The following is a 26,206-nucleotide window of genomic DNA, read 5'->3' on the forward strand; positions in this document are numbered from 1 at the left end:
CTCCTTCAGAGCACCCACAGGTAGTGGGGGGCAGTGGGGATCGCCCCCTACCTGGCAGGAACTGGTGAGTGTGGGGCTTTTTTTGTTTTTTCTTCCCTTAAAGGGCCAGAGCTGGGGTGGGCAGGGCAGCCATGGGCAGGGCTAAGGAGCAGGCAGGGGTTGCAGAGCTCATGGCAGAGCCCCCCATGGAGCATGGTATAGTGCAGGGCAGCTAGGATTGCCCCCCACCAGGCAGCACCTGGTGAGTCCGTGCCAGGAGCTGGGGCAGGCGGGGCAGCCATTGCTGGGGCTGGGAGAGTGGGCACAGATGAGCCTGGGTGATTCAGAGATTCGGCTGATTCAGCAGCAGCTGAATCTCCGAGTCAGATTCGGCCAAATTGATTCGGGACAGTGATTCGAATCACCAAATCGAATTGCTGTCCCCCAAATTGGCCAAATCCAAAGTGAATACTAGCTGCTTTGCACAGACCTAATATCTAGAAGTCCCACTACAATGTACAGTGACCACAAAATAAATTAACCGGAAGCAGATAGAAGTAGGACTGATTAAAGTTTAAATGTCATGCTGTTCACATAAAGTCTGGAACTTCATTTAAAATGGAAGATACTATAGTTTGTATATCCTAGACCAACATTTGCAAATTTGGATGCCTAAATTAGGAACTTTAATCCATATCTAGATAAATAATTGATTTGATTAATGCATGAATTTCTATAGCCCCCATTGATTTCACAGGGAATTTTGAAAGAGCAGCATCTCTGAAAATCAGACCACTTCTATTTAGATTCTAGACCAGTGGTTTTTCACCTGTGGTCTATGGACCCCTAGTGATCCACAGACTATCTAAGGGGTCCAGAAAATATGACTGTGATCAAACAAAACTATGTGAGTACCCACCCTTACGAGTTAAAGGGGTCTGTACCTCCATTTGAAGTTTTTGAGGAGTCTGTAAATGAAAAAAGATTCAAAACTACTGTCCTACACCATGGATTTAGGAGTTTAACTGTAAGCATTGGCATCATAAAATTTTGTATTCAGCTTTGAAAATAGCTAAGCTTTCATACTAATCATGCATTATAGGATTGCTGGGTAGAGGACCAAATCAGTAAAAGGCTAGTCCTATCATATGCCAAATGGTTAACGCAAAGTTAAAACTCCCTGATACTCAATGCAAGTCATCAGAGCAGTGAGGCATAAAACAGAAAGTGAACAGCAAAATAAATTATTTTATTTGCCTGTCCTGTATGGAAAACTGTATTCCAATTTGGCATATATATTAGAAATGGAATTAATTAAATAGGTTAAGGCTAGACTCAAATTTTGGTCTAGATCAAAAAACAGTGTGGTCAGAGATCCTGAGGACTTGAGAAAGATTTGCTTAAAAATTGGACAAAACTTTTCATAGACCAGGGAACAATCTGCTTCCGGTAGGGGAGACACAAGATGCTTAATTGTTTTTTTAACACTTTAAATTTCTATGACTCTATAGAAGCCTGGAGAACAGTCAGAAATGAAGTGCAATTAAGTATAATATAAACTAATCTTGGCTTAAATTAAGTTGTTAATTCATAAGAACAAAAAAAGATACACACTGATTTGCACTACAGTTTGTCTCCCACTAGCTGCCATTGCTATTATTCTTTCCCTTTTCACGATCATTTAAAAGCCCAAATCTCCTCCTCCCTACTGCCACCCTCATAACAATGAAGTGTTATTAAGCACATGGGAGTCCCTCAGATATCATTAACTACCCAAAGTCTAAGTAGCACGAACACTTGCGTGCCTCACTCCTACCACAAAGAAGAAAATAACATGTGTTTAATCTTATTTCACTGTAGGCGATTTCTTAGCACATGAAACATTGAAACCCTAGACTCTCTGGAACCACAGACTTGCATCCGGGCAAGGATGGCTTTACCCTTTGTTCAGATCAGTCACCATAGATTGAGGGGCAAGTCTCTGGTGTGGCCGTGCATTAGGTATGAGAGGCATTCTTTGCTGGCTTGGTGATAAGGGCAGCTGTATTATCTTCGATTTGGAGGATAGTCACGTGGAAGTCTATGCTGCAGAAGCCTGATCTAAAAACTATTTATCATTGTGGAAATACAGCAAGAGCTACTTCAGGATTAAAAAGACATGGTGGGCTTACAGAGACACAGAGCTAGTGCCTGAAAGTATCCGTGTATATGTGGGAATTGCCTTTACCTGCTACTGCGGCAAAGTACAAGTACTGTTAAACCAGATGAGAAGAACCGACCCAGTGCAGGCACCACTTAGCACAGCTGTTGGCCCTTTCATAGTAGAGGTGTTGCTGCAGAGGATTCTTTGCTGTGGGGCATGTGGCTCTCAGCTGCTCTGTTATACAGTTTTAGAATTGCAGCTGATTCACTTTCAGTTGCTATAAAATATTATTTGTACCATGGTAGCACCCAAGGTCACAACTGTAGAATCATAGCCTCATTCTGCTGGGTACTGTGCAGAAATACATGACAAAGTCTGTTCTTGTACCAAAGAGCTTACACATGCAGATGGCAGTAATTTGCCTTTAAAATAACAAATGCATTAAACATAAGAAAAATAGGAAGGGAACTTAAACTATTTGGTATAGAAGATGCTGGGTAGTGGCTTTTTTACATACAATGTGGAACATGCACAATGTGTTCCTACTTTACACTCTGATGGATGTGTATTATCTTCCTCCCATCAGACTCCAAATTTTTCTAGCATGCATTATATCAACTTTACTTCTCAAGGTAAGCAACCATAGGCATTGTTGAAAATATAATTGCTATTTTAAGATGTTCTTGGGAACAACCTGAGGCTACCTTGAAGTCTGAGAACCTCCATAGCAGAGCTTGCACAGCTACAAAAGATTTTTTTGTTTGTTTGTTCCTTTGGGGGGGAGGGAGGGGGAGGAAAAGGGAGGAGTTCCCAGAACTTGGAGTAACTTTAAATGGGGCTTTCAAACATTTAGTATATGAGATATTCTGTTTTAATTCTCACAATGTACAGTGCATTCATTCGATGACCTGCTTTTCCTTCCCATGAGCATACTGACAGGACTTGTGCACAGAGTTCAAGCTAGCTGGCAGGCAATTTACAAACATGTACAGTATCATACAGAGAGGAAAAAGGAAGGGGTTTTGTCTAGAGTAAAGCTATGATTAGAAACTTCTACACAGCATCTGCCTGAGGACAATGTTATATTGATTAGTTAAGCTTGCAGTGCTCTGCAAATCAGAAGGCAAAAAAAAATGGCTCAAACCTTTACACACACATCAGATTCAACAGAACAAAAAAGCTCTATATGAAATTTGAAAGGGATTAAAAATCTTTATTTTAATTTTTGTGTAACTCTTTATTTCCCAGTTCTAGGAAGCAATATAAAAAACACCATAAGAAAGAGTATTTTTAAATTATATCCAGTAAAACAAAAGTACTTGAGGTCTCATGAGAAAAAATTGTATTCATGAGGCTTCCAGATTGGTTTCCAGACCAGAATTGTCTGTAACAGTAGAAAAGCACATCAAAATCAGCATATGGAGAAAGCAGAGGATGTTCTAAGCAGCAACAGATACACAGCTCTGATATTTTGAAAATATATACAGGATGGCCCTTACTCTCCCCTTTCCTGTTGAATGTAGCTTGCTCTAGACAGTTTAGGGCAAAGTGGACTTCACATTTCCCAGACTCTGAGCTTGCTCTATCTCATATATGTCACAGAAGCCAAAGCCATCTAGAGCTAGAAGGGGCCTCAAGAGGTCATTTCTCTATTGTGCTGCAATGGCTCTTTATGAGTCATAATGCAGCTTGGCACAGCGTGGTTCCGTTTGCCTTAGTTCCCCACTCTCCCTGGGCTAGCCTGAAGCAAGGATCTTGGACAATGGGTAGGATGGAGCTAGTACAGCCAGCATTATCCCCTTGGAGCATGGGCTTTGTGTCAGGTTAAACTCCTTGGTACAATCCACAGGCTTTATAGTCTACTCCAAGCAGTGGATTAGACCCATCACACTTTAATGTTCACAGCCTGACTTTATGGGCACCTAACAGATATTACACTTAGACCAGTCAAAATGATCTAAAGATGTAAACCGGGGTGGGCAATTATTTTTGCTGGAAAGCTGCTTAACAAGTTTTGTTGAGTCATTGAGGGCCGCAAAGATAGTTCTGCCCCTTGACAGATTCCCCACCCTTCTGGTTCCCATCTTGTGACTGGAAGTCCCACCCCTAACCCTTGACCCTCACCACTGGCCATCTCTCCCCTTGTCCAGGAAGTACTCCTTTGGGGGGAGGGTGCTTATTTATAATGTGTGGAGGGCTGGGGGGTGTGTGGCTGGCAGAGTATGTGGTTGCAGGGGGGTGTGGATATGGTGTGGGTGAGGTGTGTGTGTGGGTGTGGGTGAGGTGTGTGGGATTGTTGGGTGCATGTGTGGGTATGATCGGGGTGGGGTGTATGTGGAGGAGTGTGTGTGGTGTGTATCTGGATGTGTGGGGGCATCTGGGATGTGTGGTTAGGGTGTGGGATTCTTGGATGTGTGTGTGGGTGTGGTGGGGGTGGGATGCATGAGGTGGTGTGGGTGCATGTGTGTGGAGGTGTGGATGTGTGTATGTGGGTTTGGTGGGGCTGGGGTGTGGGTGGATATGTGTGTGGGGTGTGGGTATGGTTGGGTATATGGTTGGGGTGTTTAGGACAGTGTTGGATGTGTGTGTATGGTGGGAAGTGGTTGGTGTGTAGATGAGTTGGGCTTCCTCCCCCCATATGGTTTTCCCTTGCCCACTGTGTGGCATGGCTGAGCCTGGCCCCCATGCAGGCCGGGGAGCGGGGAGGGGGAACATAGACTCATAGAAAGTTAGGATTGGAAGGGACCACAGGAGGTCATCTAATCTAACCCCCTGCTCAAAGCAGGACCATCCCCAGCTAGATCATCCCAGGAAAAGCTTTCTCTAGCCAGATTTTGAAAACCTCCAAGGACGGAGCTTCCACCACCTCTCTGGGCAATCTGTACCAGTGTTTTACTACACTCCTAGAGAGCAACTTCTTCCTAATATCTAACCTAAACTTCCCTTACTGCAACTTGAGACCATTGCTCCCTTGTTCTGTCACCTGCCACCACTGAGAACATTTTAGCTCCATCCTCTTTGCCTTCAGGTAGTTTAAGGCTGCTATTAACACCCCCATCCCTTCAGTCTTCTCTTGTCTAGGCTAAATAAGCCCAGTTCCCTCAGCCTTTCCTCATAAGTAATGTCTCCCATCCCCCCTCACCATTTTTGTTGCCCTCCACTGGACTCTCTCCGATTTGTCCACATCCTTTCTGTAGTGGGGGGCCCAAAACTGAACACAATACTCCGGACGTGGCCAAACCAGTGGGGAATAATCACTTCCCTTGACCTACTGGCAACACACCTATCAATGCAACCCAGTGTGCTGTTAGCCTTTTTGGCAATAAGGGTGCACTGCTGGCTCATATTCAGCTTATTGTCCACTGTAACTGCCAGGTCCTTTTCTGCAGAGCTGCTGCCCAGCCAGTCAGCTCTCAGCCTGTACTGGTGCATGGGATTGTTCCATCCTAAGTGCAGAACTTTGCACTTGTCCTTGTTGAACCTCATGAGATTTCTTTTGACCCAATCCTCCAATTTGTCTAGGTCACTCTGAATCCTAGCTCTATCCTCCAGCATGGTGTCATCTGCAGACTTGCTGAGGGTGCACTGTATGCCATTTTCCAGGTCATTGATGAAGACATTGAACAAAACCAGCCCCAGAACCAACCCTGGGGCACTCCACTTGATACTGGCTGTCAACTAGACATTGAGCCATTGTTTACTACTCTCTAAGCCTGATGGTCCAGTCAGTTTTCTATCCATCTGACAGTCCATTCATCCTGCCCATACTTCCTTAGCTTGCCTGTGAGAATGCTGTGGAGACTGTATTAAAAGCCTTGTAAAATCCAGGTACACCACATCCATGGGTCTCCCCGCAGAGCCACTGGTCATCCACTGGTCTCTACAGAGCCAGTCACCTCATCATAGAAGGCAATCAGGTTGGTCAGGCATGACTTGACCCTGGTGAATCCATGCTGATGGTTCCTAATCACCTTTTTTTCCTCCAAGCACTGAGAAATGGATTCCTTGAGGATCTGCTCCATTTTTCTGGGGACTGAAGTGAGGCTGACTGGTCTGTAGTTCCCTGGATCTTCTTTCTTCCCTTTCTTAAATATGGACACTATGTTTGCCCTTTTCCAGTCATCTGAGACCTCTCCTGATTGTCTGAGTTTTCAAAGATAATGGTCCATGGCTCTGCAGTCACAAAAACTTCAGCTACCAGGAGTGTGTGTGGCGGGGGAGGTCTAACCCACATGGATATACATCCATTGGATCTTAAGTCTAACACCTTAACCAACACCTTAACCAATTGGGGGCTTGCAGTGTGCTGCAAGGGAGGGAAAGCAGCTGCCACCTCTGGGCAGCAAGAGAAGCCCCAGGGGAAGGTGGGAAGGGAGCCAACCCTGTCACCAGCAACTCTCTTGGTCTTTGTCCCACATCTGCCCAGCGGGGTTGCAGCCGAGCCCACTCTGGCTGCTGCTGCTGCTGCTTGCATGCCATATGCCTGCCCGGCAGGGCTGCATCACATGCATGCTAGCTCCTGCTGCTATTCCCGCCCCACCTATCTGTCCCCATGCCTTCCCTGTGGGGCTTTGTCAGCAGCCAAGTTCCTTCACACCTCTCCTGCCTTTGCATACTCTCCTGCCCAGCCATGCACAAGCAGAACCAAAATGAGCTGTAGACAGTGCCCACCCTGCTCCACTCAATGCTGCAGCTTCCCCTCTCTACCTGCTGCCTGGAAAATTGCAGCAGGGCCAGAAGGAGGAGTCACTGGAGGCTTGGGGAGTCCAGCAGTTCCCTGGGAAGTGGCAGCAGCAGCTCTGCCCAGAAGCTGTGGCTGCTGGCTGGGGCTGGGAGCTGCCAGTGGGACCAAATACAATGAATTGGTAGGTGCCTGCCTGCAGGCCAGATCCAATGAGCTGGCAGGCTGAATCCAGCCAACAGGCCATATTTTGCCCACCCCGATGTAACCTGATCTACATGTATAACTTGACCCCCCTTGCAGCTGGATGCTGATAACCCCAGGTACCACTGCAGACCATGGAAAAACTCATCCCATCCTCCTCCCCCACTTAACCCCAGACACACAACTAAGACTACAGTGAGATGAAGGATCTCATCACCATCTGGGGTAAGAAGGAGACCCAGCTCCACAAAGGGCACCACAACTGGGACATGTTCAAGTGCATTGCCCAACAGGTGCAAGCACAATGCCACAACAGGGACTGGGTGCAGTACAAAATGAAATGGATGAAAATCCAGTGCAAGCGTGTGCATGATGCCAATAAAAAGTCTGGGGCCAAGAAGAAGAAAATACCCTTCTATGAGGAGTTGTCCTGTGTGTGAGGTAGCCATTGCCACCCTGCACACATATGGCAACAGCAAAGGAGGAAAGGAGTTGCTGGCAAGGACTCCACCAGAGGAGTATACACAGGAAGGCTCCAGGACAATGGGACAACTGGGTGCCCAGAAGCAGGACACTGTGGGCCACAGGGCATAAGTTCTGCTGATGGAAATGGCCCCCAAGGACTCCAGCCCAGTGGTGCTGGTCCCCAGATCATCACAGGATCTGGAAGCAAAATTGTACCTGAAACTGGATCTGAGCTCCCTTGACATCTTCTTTGGCATTGTTGAGACCAGGGAGAACGGCACACAAGAGCAAGGGACAAGCTCTGATGCTATGGAAGTTGAAACCCAGGACCTGGAGTCTGAGTCCATGCTCTCCATCTGATGGGGCCTTTGTCCTGGTCCTCAATGCCACTGAACATGCCCCTATGACACTGTTCCCAACCCAGCTGCCGTGGATGTTCTGCTCCATTCCTCTGACGTGCAGAGTGCCCCTCAACTACCTGACTCCCAGCATGGTGGCTGCAGCTCCAGCAGGCAGGTTGTGCCCATAGCTAATGGGGCAGGCAGGTAGAAGCATGATGATGTCCTGCCAGCCCAAAGCTCTCTGTGTAAACCCATTTCTGGAAGGCAGTCACTATACCCAACCCACTGGCCTTTCCCCTTCCCCGCCCCCCCCGGGGAACCAGTGGCTGCTACAGTCCATCCCAGTGGTCATAGCTCTTTCTCAGGCCAAGAAGCTGGATTTGCAGTACTTCAGGAACAAGAAAAAACCCCTCCCTCCCAGTCCCAGACAGGCACTGATATGATGGAAGGAGTCTGTGAGGGAACCCTTATCTCAGCTGATCCAGTCCCACCGCCAGGGTGACTCCCAAGTCATGCATATGGAGAGGCTTGAAAGCGGCACTCCGGCACCTTCCCCTCACATCTGATCTGATACCTGGGGAAAGTCTGTGGGTGTCAGACAACTCTGAGTCTCATGGTACAGGTAGTCATTGTACCAACCCCTCAAGCAACTCCCACCTCCCTCAATCATGGACCCAGGCAGTGCTCCCCTCACCAATCCCTCAAAATGAAGCAACTCCCACCTCATCCCAGTACATTCAAAGCAGAAGAAAGGTGCTGGAAAACCACAGGCAGTGCAAGGCAGGGCTTTTCTTAGGCATTCAGGGTATGGGGAACCTCTTTCTGGGTAAGGCTATGGGTTCAGCATCACATCTATAGTTGTGGCAATTGCGAACTCATCCATGGGTGTTGGCTCATCATAGCGGAGCCACAGATAGCATGAGCTGGACTCTCACATTGAATGGAAACCTAGGATTCCCCTGCATACCTTCAAAGCAGACAGCCCCCCTCCAGCTGTTGAATACTTCCCAGAGGCAATGCCCAGCCTGATCTAGCTCCCCGAGCCTGGCTGGGGAACAGTGACTGGCAGCTTCCAGCGGCTGGGCTCAGGGAACAGTTTGATTGAGCCCAGTGCTGCTTCCGAGCTGCGGCAGCACTCTGCCCACTAGCAGCCTGCCTGGATGGCCCCAGGGGCACCACCATATGAAGGAAAGGACTGGGGCCCCCCTTCCCCATGCCTCCCCTCCAAGTTTCTGTGTTGGGTTCAGCAGCTGCAGCATTCCCTATAACCTCGATTCCCTCCCTGTTCTAATCAAGGTTGTTTTACCCCTTTCACAAATCTCTACTGCCCCTGCCATCACTCCTTCCCCTGCACCCTACGAAGGTTTGCTAGTTTGCATAAAAGTGAAGAGGGACTAAGTTGTGGCATGGGCACTGTTCAACAGGTTTTCTTTAATAAAAACAAGAAAAGTTTGGCAGCTGCAACACTAAATGGAGGCATGTCTCTTCCTTACATCACGTTCCCTTGCATCCCAGTTTGTGCCCCTTGGAGGAAGCAGGGGGAGCAGCATCCTGGCCCTACTGATCTAGGGAGTGCTCAGGGCTCTGCAGAAATGGACTGCCTGTCACTATGCATGGCTGGTGCCCCGCACATCAGTGGGGAACTCAGTGTCTCCAGCTTCCTTGAGCCATGTATGCATGGCACATCATGTCTGGTCTGCACACCATGCCTCCTCTGCCCAGACTTCACAGAAGACCTCCCCCCTGGTCTTGCAGATGCTGTGGAGGATACATGGGGAGACAATGAAGCGTAGCAGGTTCTCCTTCTCCACCTTATGGCACATGAGGAGAGCCCACCAGCACACCTTGAGGTAGCCCTTGATGTTGATGAATACCCAGGCACCTTGGGATGGGCAGAGAATGGGGAGGTGGGTGCTACCCACAGGCCTCCTGCAGTTGGGGAAGCCCATGTGGCAGAAGCCAGTGACCACCTCCTGTGGGTTGATGAGGCAGATGAAACAGTTGACTAGGACATTCTGGATGAGCAGGCAAACCCCCTGGATGGCCTCTCAAGCCATGGACTTGCCCATACCAAGCTGGTTGGTGATGTAGCAGAGACTGCTGGGAGTGGTCAGCATCATGATGGCGATGGCCACCTAATTCCCCATAGTGAGGGATGACTATTTACTGACCTCCTGGCACATGATGGGGGTGTGGGGAGAGGGAACCTGGGCAACAATATCCCTGAAGGTGGTCAGGTGCATGTAAAAGGTTTGGATCCACAGCTTGTTGTCCACAGTATCCAGGATGATCTGGTCCCACCATTTGCTGCTGCTGGCATGGGCCCAGAATTGGTGCTCAACAGTCTGGCGGTGGTGCCTGAGCACTCTGGTGTCAGTGACATCCTGAGTGGCCTTGTCCTTGTCAGCCACTTGGAAGTTGGTGGCCCATATAAGAATGCTTGGTAGGCACAGGGTGTGGTAGCTGGCCCCACACCAGATGTCCAACTGCTGATTCAGAGGCAGAAAGCTGCATCCCATGGTGACCAGCTGCCAGATTATGTCCAGATGGCTATGTGTGATGTCCTCCAGCCTCTGGCAAGTTGCACAAGGCACCAAGCAGGACACGCTGCAGCTCCTGGGTCTGTGTGCTTGGGTGCAGGAAGTGAGGAGCCAGGTATGGGTGCAGGCAGGCCAGGACATGGAGACATATGTAATTCACAAGAGAGGGCATTTGCTCTGAGGCTCTTCTCAAAGCCTCAGTGTGGGGTGCAGAGGAGGGTCCACAATGATGTGGGGGGGGGCGCTGGGGGGGGACTTGCCCACACCTAGTGGCCAACCAGGGCTTGGCTGCACTCGGTGTTCTCTAGTAGCCTGCAGGTCAGGCTGAAAGGTGTGCAGCAGCACCCCCTGCCTGCACTCTCTCCTCTCCCCCTCAAAGGGTAAAGATATATACTGTCCACTCCTGATCTAAACTAAGCTGCTTTTTACAGAAGTTCCTTGGTTTTACAGAAAACCAAGTAACTTTGATCGATTCCTACCCTGGCTTTTTGAACATCCATATGTTCATTTGTTCTAGAGAAAAATGAGAAACTTATTTATTTCCAGTGCTGTGATCATCTTGTTCCTCTCACAAAGACCCAGTTTAGGAAAAGGATTCCAGTTCCTTTTACCCACATGACAGATCCTCTGTGCATAAAGAGATCTCTGTTCTGATACCATCTTCAGTGGCAGCATCTAACATATCCCCTCTGCTCCCACATTTAAGGGCTAATGACAATTTATAAACTAGCAACTGTAATCTAATGGATGTGCCAGCTCTGAGTGAATAAGAGAAGAGAAAGAGGGAAAGACATAATCAAATAAATGACTAAGTGTTTGAGTAAAGGCACTTGTATTGGCCTTCTCTTCAGATCAGTTACCTGGACTATTTCACCCAGTTTATTCACTGATTTAGAGGAAAGAGCTGTATCCAAGATGACCTCTCTTCACAGAAAGCTGACTTACAGAAACAAAATCAATACATTTTACTTTTCAGCTCTTCTCTCCCCAACCATTTCATTTTAGGAGTTCACTGAATTCTGACTAAGACATTGTCAAGCATACACTTTTTCATATTCAATAGGCATAGAATATGGCTGGATAGGATTCATCCATCCTGCTTCTTTGTTGCTCTAGTGCTCAAATGTGTAATAGGGGAGACTGAATGTAGCATGACAAACTGAGAATGCATTTTATTTTAATCCCATAAATGAACAATTTCAGGGTTAAACACCCACCATAGAAAATATAAATATCAATATCAAACCCTAAACATTGCTCTACTGCTACCACATTATATCTACATGTTTATAAAAAGCTTTATCTTCTGTTTACAATAAGAAAGGAGCTGCATATGCTTCTACTTTGTCTTATTTGATGACTACCTTGTTAATTCATTGAGATACCTTCTGGACCTTAAAGTAAAAAATCTGTTACAGGATTACCTCTTTGATTGTCAGGGGGCTCAACAATGTGCTTAAACAGAAGCTATTTTGGCACAGGTAATATACCAGAAATGTGGAGTTGTATTCTTTCAAATCCAAAAATAGCGTTCTAAGAAACCAAGAGCTGAAACAATTGTCTGGCCATGAATGACTTCCTCTCCTAATAATGACTAGGATTTATCACACGTAAGCATATTATTATTCTCTCTGTCTTTTTAAGGCAGGCAGAACATAGCGCAGGATAGCACCTTAGAGTCAGTCCAGAAAGGCTGAGCTTTCACTGGCAACAGCCTACTTCATCAGATACTATTGTAACCCGGGTGGTACTCCAAGAGGTATCCCCTCTCCAGTTGAAGGGATCAAAGAAGGTGCACAAGCACTGTGGGAGGTGTAGAGACTCTCCTCCCCCAATACAGCAGAGCCAGACCACCAATGGGGACAGTACTGGGAACATAACCAGTATAAACCAGGGGTTATAGGGGACACTACAATGCCCCAAGGCGGCAGGATTCAACAAAGGTTAGACACAATCATAGACATATTCATCCAGTTGACAAAAGACAGGGTTAACCAAAATGCAAACATCAGAACAAACAATACTGGTTGGCGAAATATAAAAGGCACAAAATACAAAATGTCAAATGACAAGGAATATAGGGCCTAGGTACCTGGAGGGGAAGAAAGGGGGAAATACAATGACTGCTTTACACTGAAAGAAGAATTTCTCCCTGTTAGGGCACTCACCCCAAGTCAAGTCAACTGGGCCTTGAACTTCACACTCACATGTGGGAGGCAGAAACTCTACCACACAGCCACCAATCCAGGTATTATGCAAGGTGCTAGGGGTCTTGACCTTCCAGGAGCCCTGGCCTCATGTCAAGATACCTGGCCTCTGATTGGAGGAGCTGGAAGCAGAGCTGGGAACCTCTCAGTTTGCTGCTTAGATCCTTGCTGGAGCTGGGGAGCTGCTCCTGCTGGCTGCAGCCTCTCCCAGGGGGTCCTGGAGCCCAGCGGGGAGCCTCTCCTGCTGGCCACACGCCACGCTGCTGAGGGTCCAACTGCTGCCTGCAGGTCCCACTCCTCCAGGTGCTTCTGGGGCAACTGCTCCTGCCCCACTGGCCCAGCTCTTTGCAAGCTCATTGAGACTCCTTCCTTGTGGTCCTTCACTGGTCTCTGCTAAGTCAGCCACACAGCCTCTTTTATCCCCCTCCTGGTGACCCAAGGGGCCAATCAGGGGACACTGAGGGTGAGTCTCTGGGGCTTGATTGGTGAGAAAAGGGAATCCCAAGTCCTCCAATCATCTTTTACTCTTTCAAAACCACACTAATGCAGCCACTAGAACAGAGGTTCCCAACCACTGGGCCGCAGTCTGGTACTGGGCAGGGCAGTGGTGGGTTGGTTGCTGGGTCATGGCACAAGCCCCCCACTCAACCCTCCATCTGTACACCCATGTGAGTGGCTTCTGCCACCAGCAGTGACATGCAGGGTTAAAACTGGGGGGAGGGGCAGCCCCAGGAGGGAGGCAGCTGGCTTTACCACTCCTACAGATCCATGGCACAAAAAAGGTTGGGAAGCACTCACTAGAAGGCTGGTAAGCAAGGGCATAGCTAGGAGCCAGATCACCTGGGCTCTATCCTGCTCTGGGTGGGGAGGGAGGTGGCTGGGAGAGGTGCATGCTGGGATGCTAGAGGACTACAAATTGCGTGTTTTATCTCTCTGGAGCAGACTGAAGTTACCCATGCTAGGTATCATGGCCCAGAGTTAACCCTTGCCAGAAGTGGTGTAACTTAGAGATTCTAAGAGGGGACTTAGCAAGAGTTAACAAGCTTTAATGTGCAATGCTCACATTTTAAGTGCCCATAATATGGTCTAAACCATCTTCCAGCATCCCATGATGCACTGCTTCTAAGCCTCCCCTCCCCCTCACCACAGTGCAGAGATAGAGCCCAGGTGTCCTGTCTTCTAGTAACACCCCTGCTCTCCAGCCCTCTAGCAGCAAATCAGAGCTGTGCAGGCAAGAAAAGGTATTCATTTTTAACATGCAACTTCTCACAGTATGTTCTAACTCAGGGGCGGGCAAAATACACCCCGTAGGCCATATCTGGTCTGCCAGTTAATTCTATCTGGCCCACTGACCACCATTGGGAACCTTAGGAGGGAGGACTGTGCCCTGCACTGCTCCACTCCGCCGAGTCAGGGCTGGGCTGATTTGGGCCGTGCAGCACGGCACACAGGCTCATGGAATGTACTCAGGGACAACATATCTTGAAGAATTTCAGTTACTTTTAGGTAATAACTATTTCTTCATCTTCAGGTGCACCCATATATATTTCTACTTTAGTAATACATGCAACGATCTGATAGAGGTAGTATGTGCTTGGGATCTTATCTTCAGAGAGAAAAGAATAGATTGCAGGACTACTCTTACAAAAGAATGTTCATTCAAGATTCTTCTGTTAAAACACAATGCTTAGTAAAGATGTATACTGATGCCCCAAGTGGTAGTTTCACGTATGTCAAATGTGGGGATGTTTCTCAGAAGAGCCCCTGGAGCTGTGTGTCACAGTTGTGGAACAGGTTCTAATGTGCTCTGGTGAATTTAACGTATCCACTTTATAATCTAATATATCTTGAAATCCACATTTATACTTTATGGCTGGAAATAAAATGCTCATTCATTCATCCTCTCAGCATTCTCATTATAAGAGTGGGGCATGAGAAAAAATACAGGGAACTGAATTACTTGTTTTAAATGAAGTCTGCATCCTACTTCAGGCATAAATTTTGGCTGAAAGATACCCTATATGAACTGAAAATTGTGTAAATTGTTCAGCTATGAGAGTCTCACTATTTCAGTTGATGAAATAACTACAAAGAAGGAAGATTTTCTAGATGAGTATAAGATAATACATGATGCAATAGGTCTGGATGGGGGACCCATGACACGTGGCAAAACTATATTAATATCCCATAGAGGAATTCGTTCCCTGATTGGTGAAAACACCCTCACCAAATCCATCAAGAATGTGACTATGTTTGGATGGGAAAAAATGAAAACCCGGTCTATAAGTAGGTGGTATAAGGGACCAAGTTGTAGGCAGTTTAGCCTAATGGTTAGGCTACTGTGGGAAGGCAGAGTACACAACACAGGCCAGACTCAGGGTCCAGGAATCAGATGCTGAGTTACCAAGTCCAAGGGATAACCCACAGGTAAAAGTCCAAGAACACAGCCAAGCAAGGTCAAGAACCAGGAAACTATAGGCCACTTAGTCTTACCTCAATCCTGGGTAAGCTTTTTGTGAGAATTATCCTGGCACATGTCCATGAGAGGCCAGCGGGGACGTTATGCTTAGGGGCAACCAACATGGGTTCATTAGAGGCAGGTCCTATCAGACCAACCTGGTGGCCTTCTGTGACCAGGTCACACAATCCTTAGATGCAGGGGTAGCAGTAGACATAGTTTTCCTGGACTTTCAGAAGGCCTTCGACACTGTCTCTCATCCCGTTCTCATTAAAAAACTAGGGGGCTGTGGCGTCAACACTAACACAGTCAAACAGGTCACTAACTGGCTGGAGGGTCACACCCAGAGAGTGGTGGTGGATGGGTCATTTTTGACCTAGAGGGATGTGGGCAGTGGGGTCCCCTAGGGCATGGTCCTCGGGCCCGCACTGTTCAACATCTTCATCAGTGACTTGGATGAAGGAGTAAAAAGCACCTAGTTCAAATTCGCAGATGACACTAAGATGTGGGGGGAAGCGGGCATGCTAAAAGGGAAGGATAGGCCGTAATTGGACCTAGCCAGGTTACAGAGGTGGGTGGATGAGAACAGGATGGATTTCAACACTGAAAGTTCAAGGTACTACACCTGGGGAGGAAGAACCAGAAGCATACCTAGAGGCTGGGGAACTCTCTTCTCATCAGTACAAAGGCAGAAAAGGATCTTGGAGTCATTATTGATGCCAAAATGAACCTGGATCACAGTGTGGGGACGTGGTCAGGAAGGCCAACCGCACCTTGTCATGCGTCCACAGATGCATCTCCAGCAGGTCCAAGGAGGTGATCCTCCCCCTCTATGCGGCATTGGTCAGGCTGCAGCTGGAGTACTGTGTCCAGTTCTGGGCACCACACTTCAGGAGGGAAGTGGACAACATGGAGAGGGTCCAGAGGAAGGCCACTCGCATGATCAGGGGACAGCAGGGCAGGCCCTAAGAGGAGAGGCTATGAGACCTGAACCTGTTCAGCCTCCACAAGAGAAGGCTGAGGGGGGATCTGGTGGCCGTCTATAAACTGGCCAAGGGGGACCAGCATGCAATGGGAGAGTCCCTGTTCCCCTGAGCACTACTGGGAATAACAAGGAATAACAGCCATAAGTTGACTGAGAGTAGATTCAGGCTAGACATCAGGAGGTGCTACTTCACCATTAGGGCGGCTAGGATCTGGAACCAACTTCCAAGCGAAATGGTGCTAGCTCCTACCCTGGGAGTCTCTAAGAGGAGGCTGAATGAACACCTCGCTGGGGTTGTCTGACCCCAATACTTTTTCCTGCCATGGCAGGGGGTCGGACTTGATGATCTGCTCAGGTCCCTTCCAACCCTACCAACTATGAAACCAGGAAAGCTAGGGAGTACTAGAACCAGAAGCCTTACCATAACAGACTGAGTCAAAACTGTTGTCTGGCCTGGAGGCTGTTGCCACAGGCAGGAATAAATGGAGAGACTAAGTTCCCAGTCTCCCAGCAAATCAGGAAGCCAGTTGGTTAACTAGGTGGGGCAGAGCTTGTCATCCAGAGCCTCAAAGTAGATTTGTCTGCCTAGGCAATTAGTCCAGGCTGAGCTGATGACTAAGGTCCCTGACAGGTGATAAGCAATGGCTACAAGGTATACTATCAGAGAAATAAATGAGACCTGAAGTATTTAAAGACAGTAAATCATCAAGAATTGAGATTTTTTTTACCCAGGAAGTACAAGTTCCTGTTATTCATACTATCTTTAAATGCATTCTGTACATCTGTTGCACAAGCCATGTCTATCTGTAACAGTCATGAGAAGTAGTCAGCTGCGAAGGAGGATCATGAGCTCATTCAAACAATAGGTCAAATGATACAGGAAGAAGAACTGGAAGATGGCTCAATCAGTGTATGAGTTCTGGGAATCAGAACTGTTTGAGGCATGTGTTAGCTAGCTCATGACCCACCTTCTCTGAAGCAATGAAATCAGGTGATAAGCATATAGCATTGTACATCTTTCAGGGAACCTGGAGTGAAACCCCTGTGGACAGAAAATATAACTTTTTTTTCTTGTTGGCTGCAAATTGTTCTACTGTTGGGTGACCCCATTCCTGGAAGACTGATTGAATCAATTAATTGTGATTTGCCCACTCAGGCAAGTGTCTGCTCTGATTTTGCAGATGTGGCAGGAATGAGATTTTGTTGTGAACAAAATCTCATGTTGGGAGCACCAGTTCCATAACTTAACTGCTTCTCTATAATACAGGGGAGCACTTCTCCCTGCTTAGTTATATGAAACATGGTTGTCTACTATCTGTCATAAGCATTGTGAACTCTGGGTTGTAGAGCATGTCTGAGAGAGCCTCCTGGGGAGGCCATTTGTCTTGCGCTCACTGGGCACCCCATTAGCAGTATCCATCAGTACTGTACAGTCCCAGCAGCACAAGGGTCATTTCTGACCTTACTTCTCAGTAGCAATGAGCTCGTTGCTACTTTGCAGTACCAGTAGCATCACAGTTAGTGCCCACCAATGCTATATCACTGTAGCAATGAGCTTATTGCTACAGTGATGTAGAGTCTCATGGAGATATGCCCACTGATGCCCAATTCAGTGGTCATAGAATCATAAGGTTGGGACCCCCAACCCCCAACTGTAATGAAGCATCCATCACTACTGTTTTTGCTAAAAAGGAGTAGGGAGACAAGGACTTCTATGCCTATCTTGTTTGGATCTTTCCACCAACTCATGAAGGATAAAACCTCCTATGAAATTGTTAGAACCATGCCCAAACTACACATACTTGGTAAATACAGAAATTTCATTCAGCTCTGTACTTTAGCTGGCATCTAGGGAAGGAAGCATTCTTTGAACATATTTTGCCTCTGGCCCCAGCCTAGCCATGCAGTGGCTGCAGCATCTCCGACTCTGGATCTAGCCCAGGATCCCCTGGGAGGGCAGTCTGAGGAGGGAAGCAGTCTGAGCAGTCCAGGACAGCACAGTCTGGGGAGGAGATGAGCAGCCGAGAGTGGTGAAAGAACAGGTTGGGGAATATTTAAAAAAGCTGGATGCGTGTAAGTCTATAAGGCCAGACATGATGCAGAACCATTTGCCCTTACCTTTGCAAACTTATGGTGATTGGGAGAGGTCCCTGATGATTGAAAAAGGGCAAATATAGTGCCTATCTTGAAGAAAGGGAAGAAGGAAGATCTGGGAAAGTACAGATCAGTCAGTCTCACTTCAGTTCCTAGAAAAATCATGGAGTAGGTCCTAAAATATTCCATTTCTAAGCACTTGGAGAAGAGGCCACCCTCTTAGGAACAGTCAGCATGGATTCACCAAAAGTAAGTCACACCTGACCAACCTGATTGTCTTCTATGACAAGATCACTGGCTCTGTGTAGAGGGGAGCAGTGGATGTGGAATACCTTAACTTCAGCAAAGCTTTTGATATGGTCTCCCACAACATTAAAAAAAAGCTAAGGAAGTATGGGTGAGATGAATAGATGGTCAGGTGGATAGAAAAGTGGCTGGATCATCAGGTTCAAAGGGTCAATCAATGGCTCAGTGTATAGTTGGCAGCCAGTATCAAGTGGAGTGCCGCAGGGGTCAGTCCTGGAGTCAGTTTTGTTCAATATCTTCATCAATGATCTGAAAGATGGGATGGAGTGCATCCTCAGTAAGTTTACAGATGACACCAAGCTGGGGGGAGTAGTAGATACATTAGAGAGTAGAGGTAGGATTCAGGGACCCCTAAACAAATTGGAGGACTGGACCAAAAGTAATGTTACAAAATTCAATAAGGACAAGTGCAAAGTCCTGCACTTAGGATGGAACAATCCCATGCACCAGGACAGGCTGGGGGCCAACTGGCTAAGCAGCAGCTCTGCAGAAAAGGATCTGGAGGTTACAGTAGACAATGAGCTGAATATGAACCAATAATGTCCTCATGCTCTGAATAAGAGTAACAGCATACTGAGCTACATTAGTAGGAGAGTCACCAGCAGATTGAGGGAATGATTATTCCCCTCCATTCAGCACTGGTAATACTACATCTGGAGTACTGTGTCCAGTTTGGGCCCCCCACCACAGAAAGGATATGGACAAATTGGAGAGAGTCCAGTAGAGGGCAACGAACATGGTGAGGGGGCTGGGGCACATGACTTATAAGTGGGGAACTGCTGAATTTGTGGTGGAAGTGGGCTGAGTGGTGGCTCCTTTAATCTTGTAGGTTCCCCCATGCACTTCCCCCATTGCTGATTGGTGGAGGGGCTTGGCCACTTGCTGTTCACCCCTGATCGGTAAGGAGGCAAATACTCTGGCTTAAATATGGCCCCTTTTTGCTTTCTGACACTCAGCGATTTGTAGGGAAGCAAAAACTGGTTTTAAATTTGACACCTTCTTTGCTTCCCAACCAGTCAGAAGGAAGCAGCAAAGCTGCTGAGGCCTCTCAGCCAATCAGTGACAGGAGGCAAAATGGTGCCATATTTAAAACCATGGTTTTCACCACCCCGCCCATCAGGATCAAGTGGACAGTGGCAAGTGACAAAAATGACACCATATTTAAACTGTGGCTTTTGCCTTCCCATCAATCAGGAGTGAGTAGTAATTGGCAGGGACCCTCCTCCAATCAGCAGTGGGGGCACACGGGGCAACCTGCAAGATTAAAGGAGCTGCCATGCAGCCCACTTTCATCACAAATTCAGTAGGTCCCTACTCATAAGGAAAGCAGAGTGAATTGGGCTTATTTAATCTGGAGAAGAAAAGACTGAGAGGGGATTCAATAGTAGCTGTCAACTACCTGAAGCATGGTTCCAAAGAGGACAGAGCTAGACCAGGGATGGACAATTATTTCAGCTGGAGGGCCACTTAATGAATCTTGGTGAGCTGTCACAAGGGTAGCCCCACCCCTTAACAGGTGCCCTGCCCCCAGACACAATCTTGGGACTCGAAGTCCCACCCCTTAAACCCTGATCTTTGCCACCTGAAGTCTCTCCTCTTGCCCCAGAAGTACTCCTTAGGGCAGGAGGTTGTCATCTTGGAACCAGAAAACCCAAATCATATAGTAAAAAAATCTAACATATATTGTAACATATTTGAATTTTATTTCAAAAAATTATTTGTCCTGATTTATGTGTGCTTGCCTAATGTATATAGAGGCAATTTCATAATAGCTCAAAATACAGTCTAACTCTTGTATATTGTGTGGGAGTGCATGTGGGGGATGTGTGGGGTGTGTGTTTAGGGAAGTGTGTGAATGGGATGTGTGGAGGGTATGGTGGGTGGGGTGTGTGGGGGGGGGGGGGGAGAGGGTGGACGGTGTGGGGGGCTGGTGTATGTGTTGGGGAAGGTGTGGGTTAATGTGTGGGTGTGGGTCTGGGGTATGTGGTTGGGGTGAAGGGTGTGTGCAAAGGTATGGGTATGTGTGTGGGTATGGTGAGGGTAGGGTGTGGGGGTGTGTGAAAGTGTGTGTGGGGGCTGTGGGGGATATAGTGGAAGGCGGGGTGTATGGGGGGTGTGGGTGTGTGTGCAGGGTGTGTGTATGGGGGCAGTGAGTCCTCAGAGCCCCCAGAGTATGCAAGTCCCCAGAGCCACATGTGGTGGCAGCAAGTAGGTCCTGCCCCACCCCACCCCACCCCGTAGCAGGCGGCTCTCATGCTCCCACCTGAGTCCCTGGCAGCACATGGTGGCAGCGTGTGGAGTCAGCCCCTCGCAACCCCATAGTGTGTGGCTCCCATGCTTTCATCTGAATCCTCAGCTACACATGGCAGCAACATGCAGGGCCAACCTGACCCAGCCCCACGTACACAACTCCCCATGCTCCTAGCCCCTTCTCTCTCAACAAGAGTCCTTTGTCCCAGTCCCATGGGGCCCTTAGCTGCATTTCCAGGCTTGCAGGGGGGAGAGGCTGGAAACAGCCTCAGGGTGGCCAGGCAGAAGTCTCTGCCAGGCAGAAGCTTCTTGTCTCTAGTGCCCGTGGCTTGGGGCTGGAGACAGGTCAGGTCAGGTTGGGGTGGGGATTGGGTGCTTAGCAACCAGACCCACACTTTCTACATGGAGGTGCCAGCTTTCAGACAGGCAGCTGATGGCCAGGGCCCATAATAACTCTTTTGGCTTACAGATGAGCACTGCTCATCTGTGGTGCAAACTGCTTGGCCAGGTAGATCCATCATTTTGCTCACCCATGAGCTAGGCCAGGGGTTTTCAACCTATTTTCGTCAGTGTACCCCTGGCCACTGGTAGAGAAGAGGGGAATACCCCCGTGGCTGATCGACAAGGGAAGGTGCGGGAGCAGCAAAAGTAGAAGTGCCGGTGGTGCTGGCGAAAACAAAAGCATCGGTGGTGCAAAGTGCTGCCAGCCCTGCTCCTGACTTCTCTGTGCCACTACCAGGTACCCCCTTGGGCCTTTCCAAGTACCCCCAGGGGTATGCGTACTCCTGGTTGACAACCCCTGAGCTAAGCTGTTCTCAGTCGTGGCAGATGTCAGAACAAGGAGCAATGGTCTCAAGTTGCAGTAAAGGAAGTTTAGGTGAGGTATCAGGAAGAACTTTCTCTCTAGAAGGGTAGTAAAGCACTGGAACAGGTTACCCAGATTGGTTCTGGAGTTTTTTAAGACCTGGCTAGACAAAGCCTTGGCTGGTACAATATAGTGGGGGATGGTCCAGTTTTGAGCAGGGTGGTGTACTGCACTAGGGACCTGAGGTCCCTTCCAACTCTAAATCTTTATGATTCTTTGATTTTCTGACAAACAGAGACAGCAGGGGATAGTGGGTAGGACACTTGACACCCTGCCCCACGCTCTGCCCCTGCCCCACACCTGCCTCTCTGTTGCTACTTTCCCTGGTGCAGTGATGTGGAGGATGAGTTTAAGACAGCCATCCAAAAATTAGATTCTAGACATGTAAAATTAAAGCAAGTTATAAATTTCCCGTATCTGAATTAATGATTTGGGTGTCATCTTAAATTCAAAGTAATCTTGGATTCAGGTAAAAACAGTATTTATACCATTAAAACGCTTTCATCTTATATGCATAGAAATTAATCTGAGTCAATAAATGAGAAATTGCTGAGAGTTTGAAATTCATTTCCATAGTTGACAGAAATCATAGAGTAAAATGATATCTTTGGAAAAGCCTTCATTTTACGTTGTTTTCTCTACATGTGGTTTGTTCTAAAATGGATGATTTAGCAGTATCATGCAAAAACAACAGTTGTTACAAAAAGTAAAAGAAACCTAAAGTAGTACTCTAGGATTTTTAAACTATAGTATTTATCATGATTTTTTAAATTTAATTAAAATAATAGCATTTTTAATCAATGGAGATTAAAAATTACCTGCATTTAGAACAACTGATGAGCTTCTAAAAAACTTATTTTTTATATTACAGAGGATGAAACGCATCCCTGTCATTGGACCAGTCATAGCACTGCAAAGTTTTGTACCATACACTAGAAAAAAAACTCTAGGAATAAGCCACAAATTATATTATTCCCAGAAATTCTCATGGAATATTTCTGATCAGAAAACCAATCTGTTGATTTCTTCATGCCTTCCATTTTTTTAATAAAAAAGATTAATACAAAGATTACTATTTGCAGATATTTTGCCTAGCTCCTGTCATGCCAAAGAATGTCTGAGTATCCACGCATATATTCTCATGGCTTTGTCAATTATGGGACAGATAAGTCTGCTTCTGGGGTACCTACTTTCTGTCTGAGGGTCATGTAATGGAACAGAAACAAAATATGAATACCTCATAGTGTAAAAAATGGCGGGGGGAAGGAAGGGGGAGGGTTACATTTCAGCTTTAAGACCCTTCAACATTCCTTAGGTTTCCAGCAGTTACCATTACATTGTCTTGATAACATCAAGACAGTTGGTCAAAACCAGTTTTTTTTTTCTTTAAACAGAAATGCAGTTCCCCTCACCCCCTTTCTTTTGGTCAAAATGTTATTATGACAAAAAATAAGGTGCCCTCCCCACCCCACAACCCTGCCTTCTTAAAGATAATTTATCAGCCAGGCTGGGCATTTCACTGATTCCACTCACTTTGACCAACTCTGTTTTGTTTCTTACTTATCTTTACACTGGGGCAAGAATGTGCAGGAATGGGACAGCCATGGAACGAGTTACAGAGCTGTTATGTCTAGGTCAGCAATTCAAATCCAGATCAGGTCTGGCCCTTGTAAATCTAAGGATATGGACATATTAACAATTTACTGTAGGATGTAAAGAGGTGGACTTTTACTGAACAGCAAGTGCTTATGGTCATTGACCCTATGTCAGTGGAAGCTAAATCAAGGCAATTTACCCCCTTACATTGAAGTCTAAGTTGCTGTGCTTTAGCTTCTGCTTACCATAGATAAGACTGTACACGTTGATAGTTACCATGGGGCAGCTGATGTATGTTAAAGCCTCACTCCTTTGTATTCCACAGTAAATTGTTCATATGCCTATACTCTAAAAGACAAAGATTAGTGGGTGGCCCACGTGAAATGATTAAGTAGTGAGTAGATTTTCATATGACAGACTCATTCATTTACAGTATTAACTGCATTCCTTGTTGGCAGATCAGCAGAGAGACTAGAAACTGGCTTCTTTACAACAGGACAGAGATACATTGACAGGAGAATAGGAGACAGCTTGGAGAGAGCACGAGAGACACTCATCTTTGAATGAGGATTTGAGTCTCAGAGGATTGAATCTGGCAATTTTCACTAGCACTAAGTTCCTTGCAAGGAACCAAGGGAGAGAAAGGTTTATCAAACCACAGATATTCAAATAGGAAAAAAGCATTTAATTCTTTACCAGTGCAGTTCTTTTGAAAGTTGGGGTTCTCTAGAGGATGCCCGGGAATGCGACACTGGAATCTGTGCTGCCAGAATTCAGGAAACCAGGGATTTCGGGTATTGGTGTCCAGACGTAACTTCAGGTAATAGTCATCAAATGACAAGACTTCTGGAGACTGTAGTTTGATAGTGATACCTCCGTTTGCTTCAGGCTCATACCCTTCGATAACTTCATCTCTGTCTGCCCAGCCATCACTGAAAAGAGGAAAGAAAAAGTGTTATACAGAGACAGCAACTGAGGATGAAAGAGCATGTAGGCAAAACTAAGCCAGGATGCTTGAAAAGAGATGGTCATGGAGAAAAATAAAAACCACTCCAATTCTAAAATTCAGGTATAGAGGGAAAACGAAGTGGGAGAGTGAAAATAAGTATTATGTCTAACAAAGTCTTACAGGTGTGGGGCCAGACAAAGGAACCATTTTCTTATTTGGAATGAAAAAGATTATCTTCCCCCTGATTTCTTTGCTTCACTTGAAAAAACTCCAGGTACACTTTCAGTTAGAGAGACTACGTCTTTGTGACTGAAAGAATTCTGTATTGCATATTGTGTTGTGCAAATGTCTAAATTCAAGGAATTAATAATGATTAAAAGAAAGCCCTGAGACTTTACTGCTATTGGGCTGTGATCTCAGCATGCATGGCTCTTGAAGCAAGCAGAATAATTCAAATCAAATAAGAATCAAGAAATGCATCACGGGGGAGAGCTAGCTGAATAATTCAAATCAAGCATGAACTGAAAAACATATCATGGTGGGAAAGAGGTTGAGGAGGAAGAATACATAAGAAAATTGAATCTGCTGAAAACTAAGCTACGCATTGTTCTTGCTCCAACTGGGAAACCACAAAACCATGTTGTTATTTCTTATAAATTTGTATATTTATTTATATATGGATTAATTTATGTATGTTATAGCACTAATACAAAATGGCATTCCTAAAGTAAGGAGAATTCCCAAACCCTAGAAAAAAAATCTTTTTTTGGCAATATTATTTGATGAATGGTCAGTGTAATGATTCTGAAGGAGGCCTCTTGGGTTTTACATCTGATGCTTAGGCTAGTTCACTAACTTCTACGTTCATTGATCTTGCTGAATTCTCGGGTTCTGTTTTGACTTCCCTAAGAGCAACAGTACACACGTTCCATCCTGAGGGTTACATTATGCCTTTAGGCATTGCCCTGAGCAAACAATGATGCATTCACTATGCCAGCCCAGGACATGCCTCAGAGATACACCTTTAAGACAGGATTCCCTTCTCACTGAAGTCCTACATGACCAGCAGACTTCAACACTCTCATCTCCATTCAGCTGCGTGGACTGAAGTTCTCAGGATGGGAGGAAACCCAGGATGCTTCTGTTAACACCTCTCCGTGGTCATGGTTTCACACAGAGGCATAACAGGATGTACAGTGTACCATTAATCTGTTCGTTTCTCAAACATTAATCTGTTTGGGATGTACAGTGCAACAGTGTACCATTACTCCTTTGTATCCTGACCCAGGGTCTGTGTAGTCCACGGAGGCATAACTAGGAGAATGAAGCATTTATAATCTGTATCATTCAAGTTGCACTCTACCCCGCAAAAGCTACACTATTTACCATATTTACCCAAATTTAAGACAACCCTAAATTTAAGAGGACCCCGCAATAATTATTCTATATGTAGAAAATTTGTTATAATTGTCCATGTATAGAATTTAAGTATTGGTGAGATATCTTAAATTTGTCACCCCCCCCACCCCCACTGTTGTAGCAGTAGCAAAGGGGCAAGTTGGGGAGCACACAATGGAGGGAGCAATGGGGTAAGCAGTGGGGGGCAGGTCGAGGTGGGGGGCCAAGCAGCTTGTCCCCTGCTATCAGTTCACCCCACCACTTGCCCCCCCTGCTGCTTGCCCCCTTATACGTGCCCCTCCACCGCATCTACCTCTCAACACCTTAGGCCTCCTGCCTCCCTTCTCTTGTGACCCCCCTTGCAGCCTCTGCCCCCAACAGTCTCAGACCCCCCGGTCCCCCTTCTCCTCCTCTTTCCCCCATTCTTCCCTTGCTGCAACCATCTGCTCTTCCTACCCTCCTCACCACTTACCTGTGCTCTGGTGTTGTCAGACTCTTCTGCCCTCCAGCCTGGAGCATAAAGCACAGCCTGAGCCTGGCCTGATAGCAATGGTGGGGGAGGAAGACGAGGAAGGGGGCAGGGGAGGTGGGGGAGTGAGGCAGGCACCAGCTGCACTAGCAGCTGCATCCCCAGTCATTGGTTGGATCAGAAGCCACAGCAGTCACCTGCCCCTTCTGCTGCCTCATATTCCATCAAAGGCAAGGGGCTCTTTTCCCTCTTCATGTTAATTGGGGGTGGGGGTGG

The 26,206-nt window shown here is 46.8% G+C and overlaps 1 protein-coding gene across 1 annotated transcript in view; it reads right to left on the minus strand.

Annotated features, from left to right (window-relative positions):
• GRM1 (glutamate metabotropic receptor 1) overlaps window positions 1–25,980 on the minus strand; it is a 136,604-nt gene extending 110,624 nt beyond the window's left edge. The window contains exons 1-2 of the mRNA XM_019548632.1: window positions 25,934–25,980; window positions 23,811–24,046 (exon numbers count right to left, since the gene is read on the minus strand). Coding sequence (XP_019404177.1) covers window positions 23,811–24,046; window positions 25,934–25,980 — 283 coding nt within the window. The remainder of the gene's footprint in view (window positions 1–23,810; window positions 24,047–25,933) is intronic.
• Window positions 25,981–26,206: the final 226 nt, after the last annotated feature.

This window comes from Crocodylus porosus, unplaced genomic scaffold (assembly GCF_001723895.1).
Source record: "Crocodylus porosus isolate Cpor-Errol unplaced genomic scaffold, CroPor_comp1, whole genome shotgun sequence".
Classification (NCBI taxonomy): Eukaryota; Metazoa; Chordata; order Crocodylia; family Crocodylidae; genus Crocodylus; species Crocodylus porosus.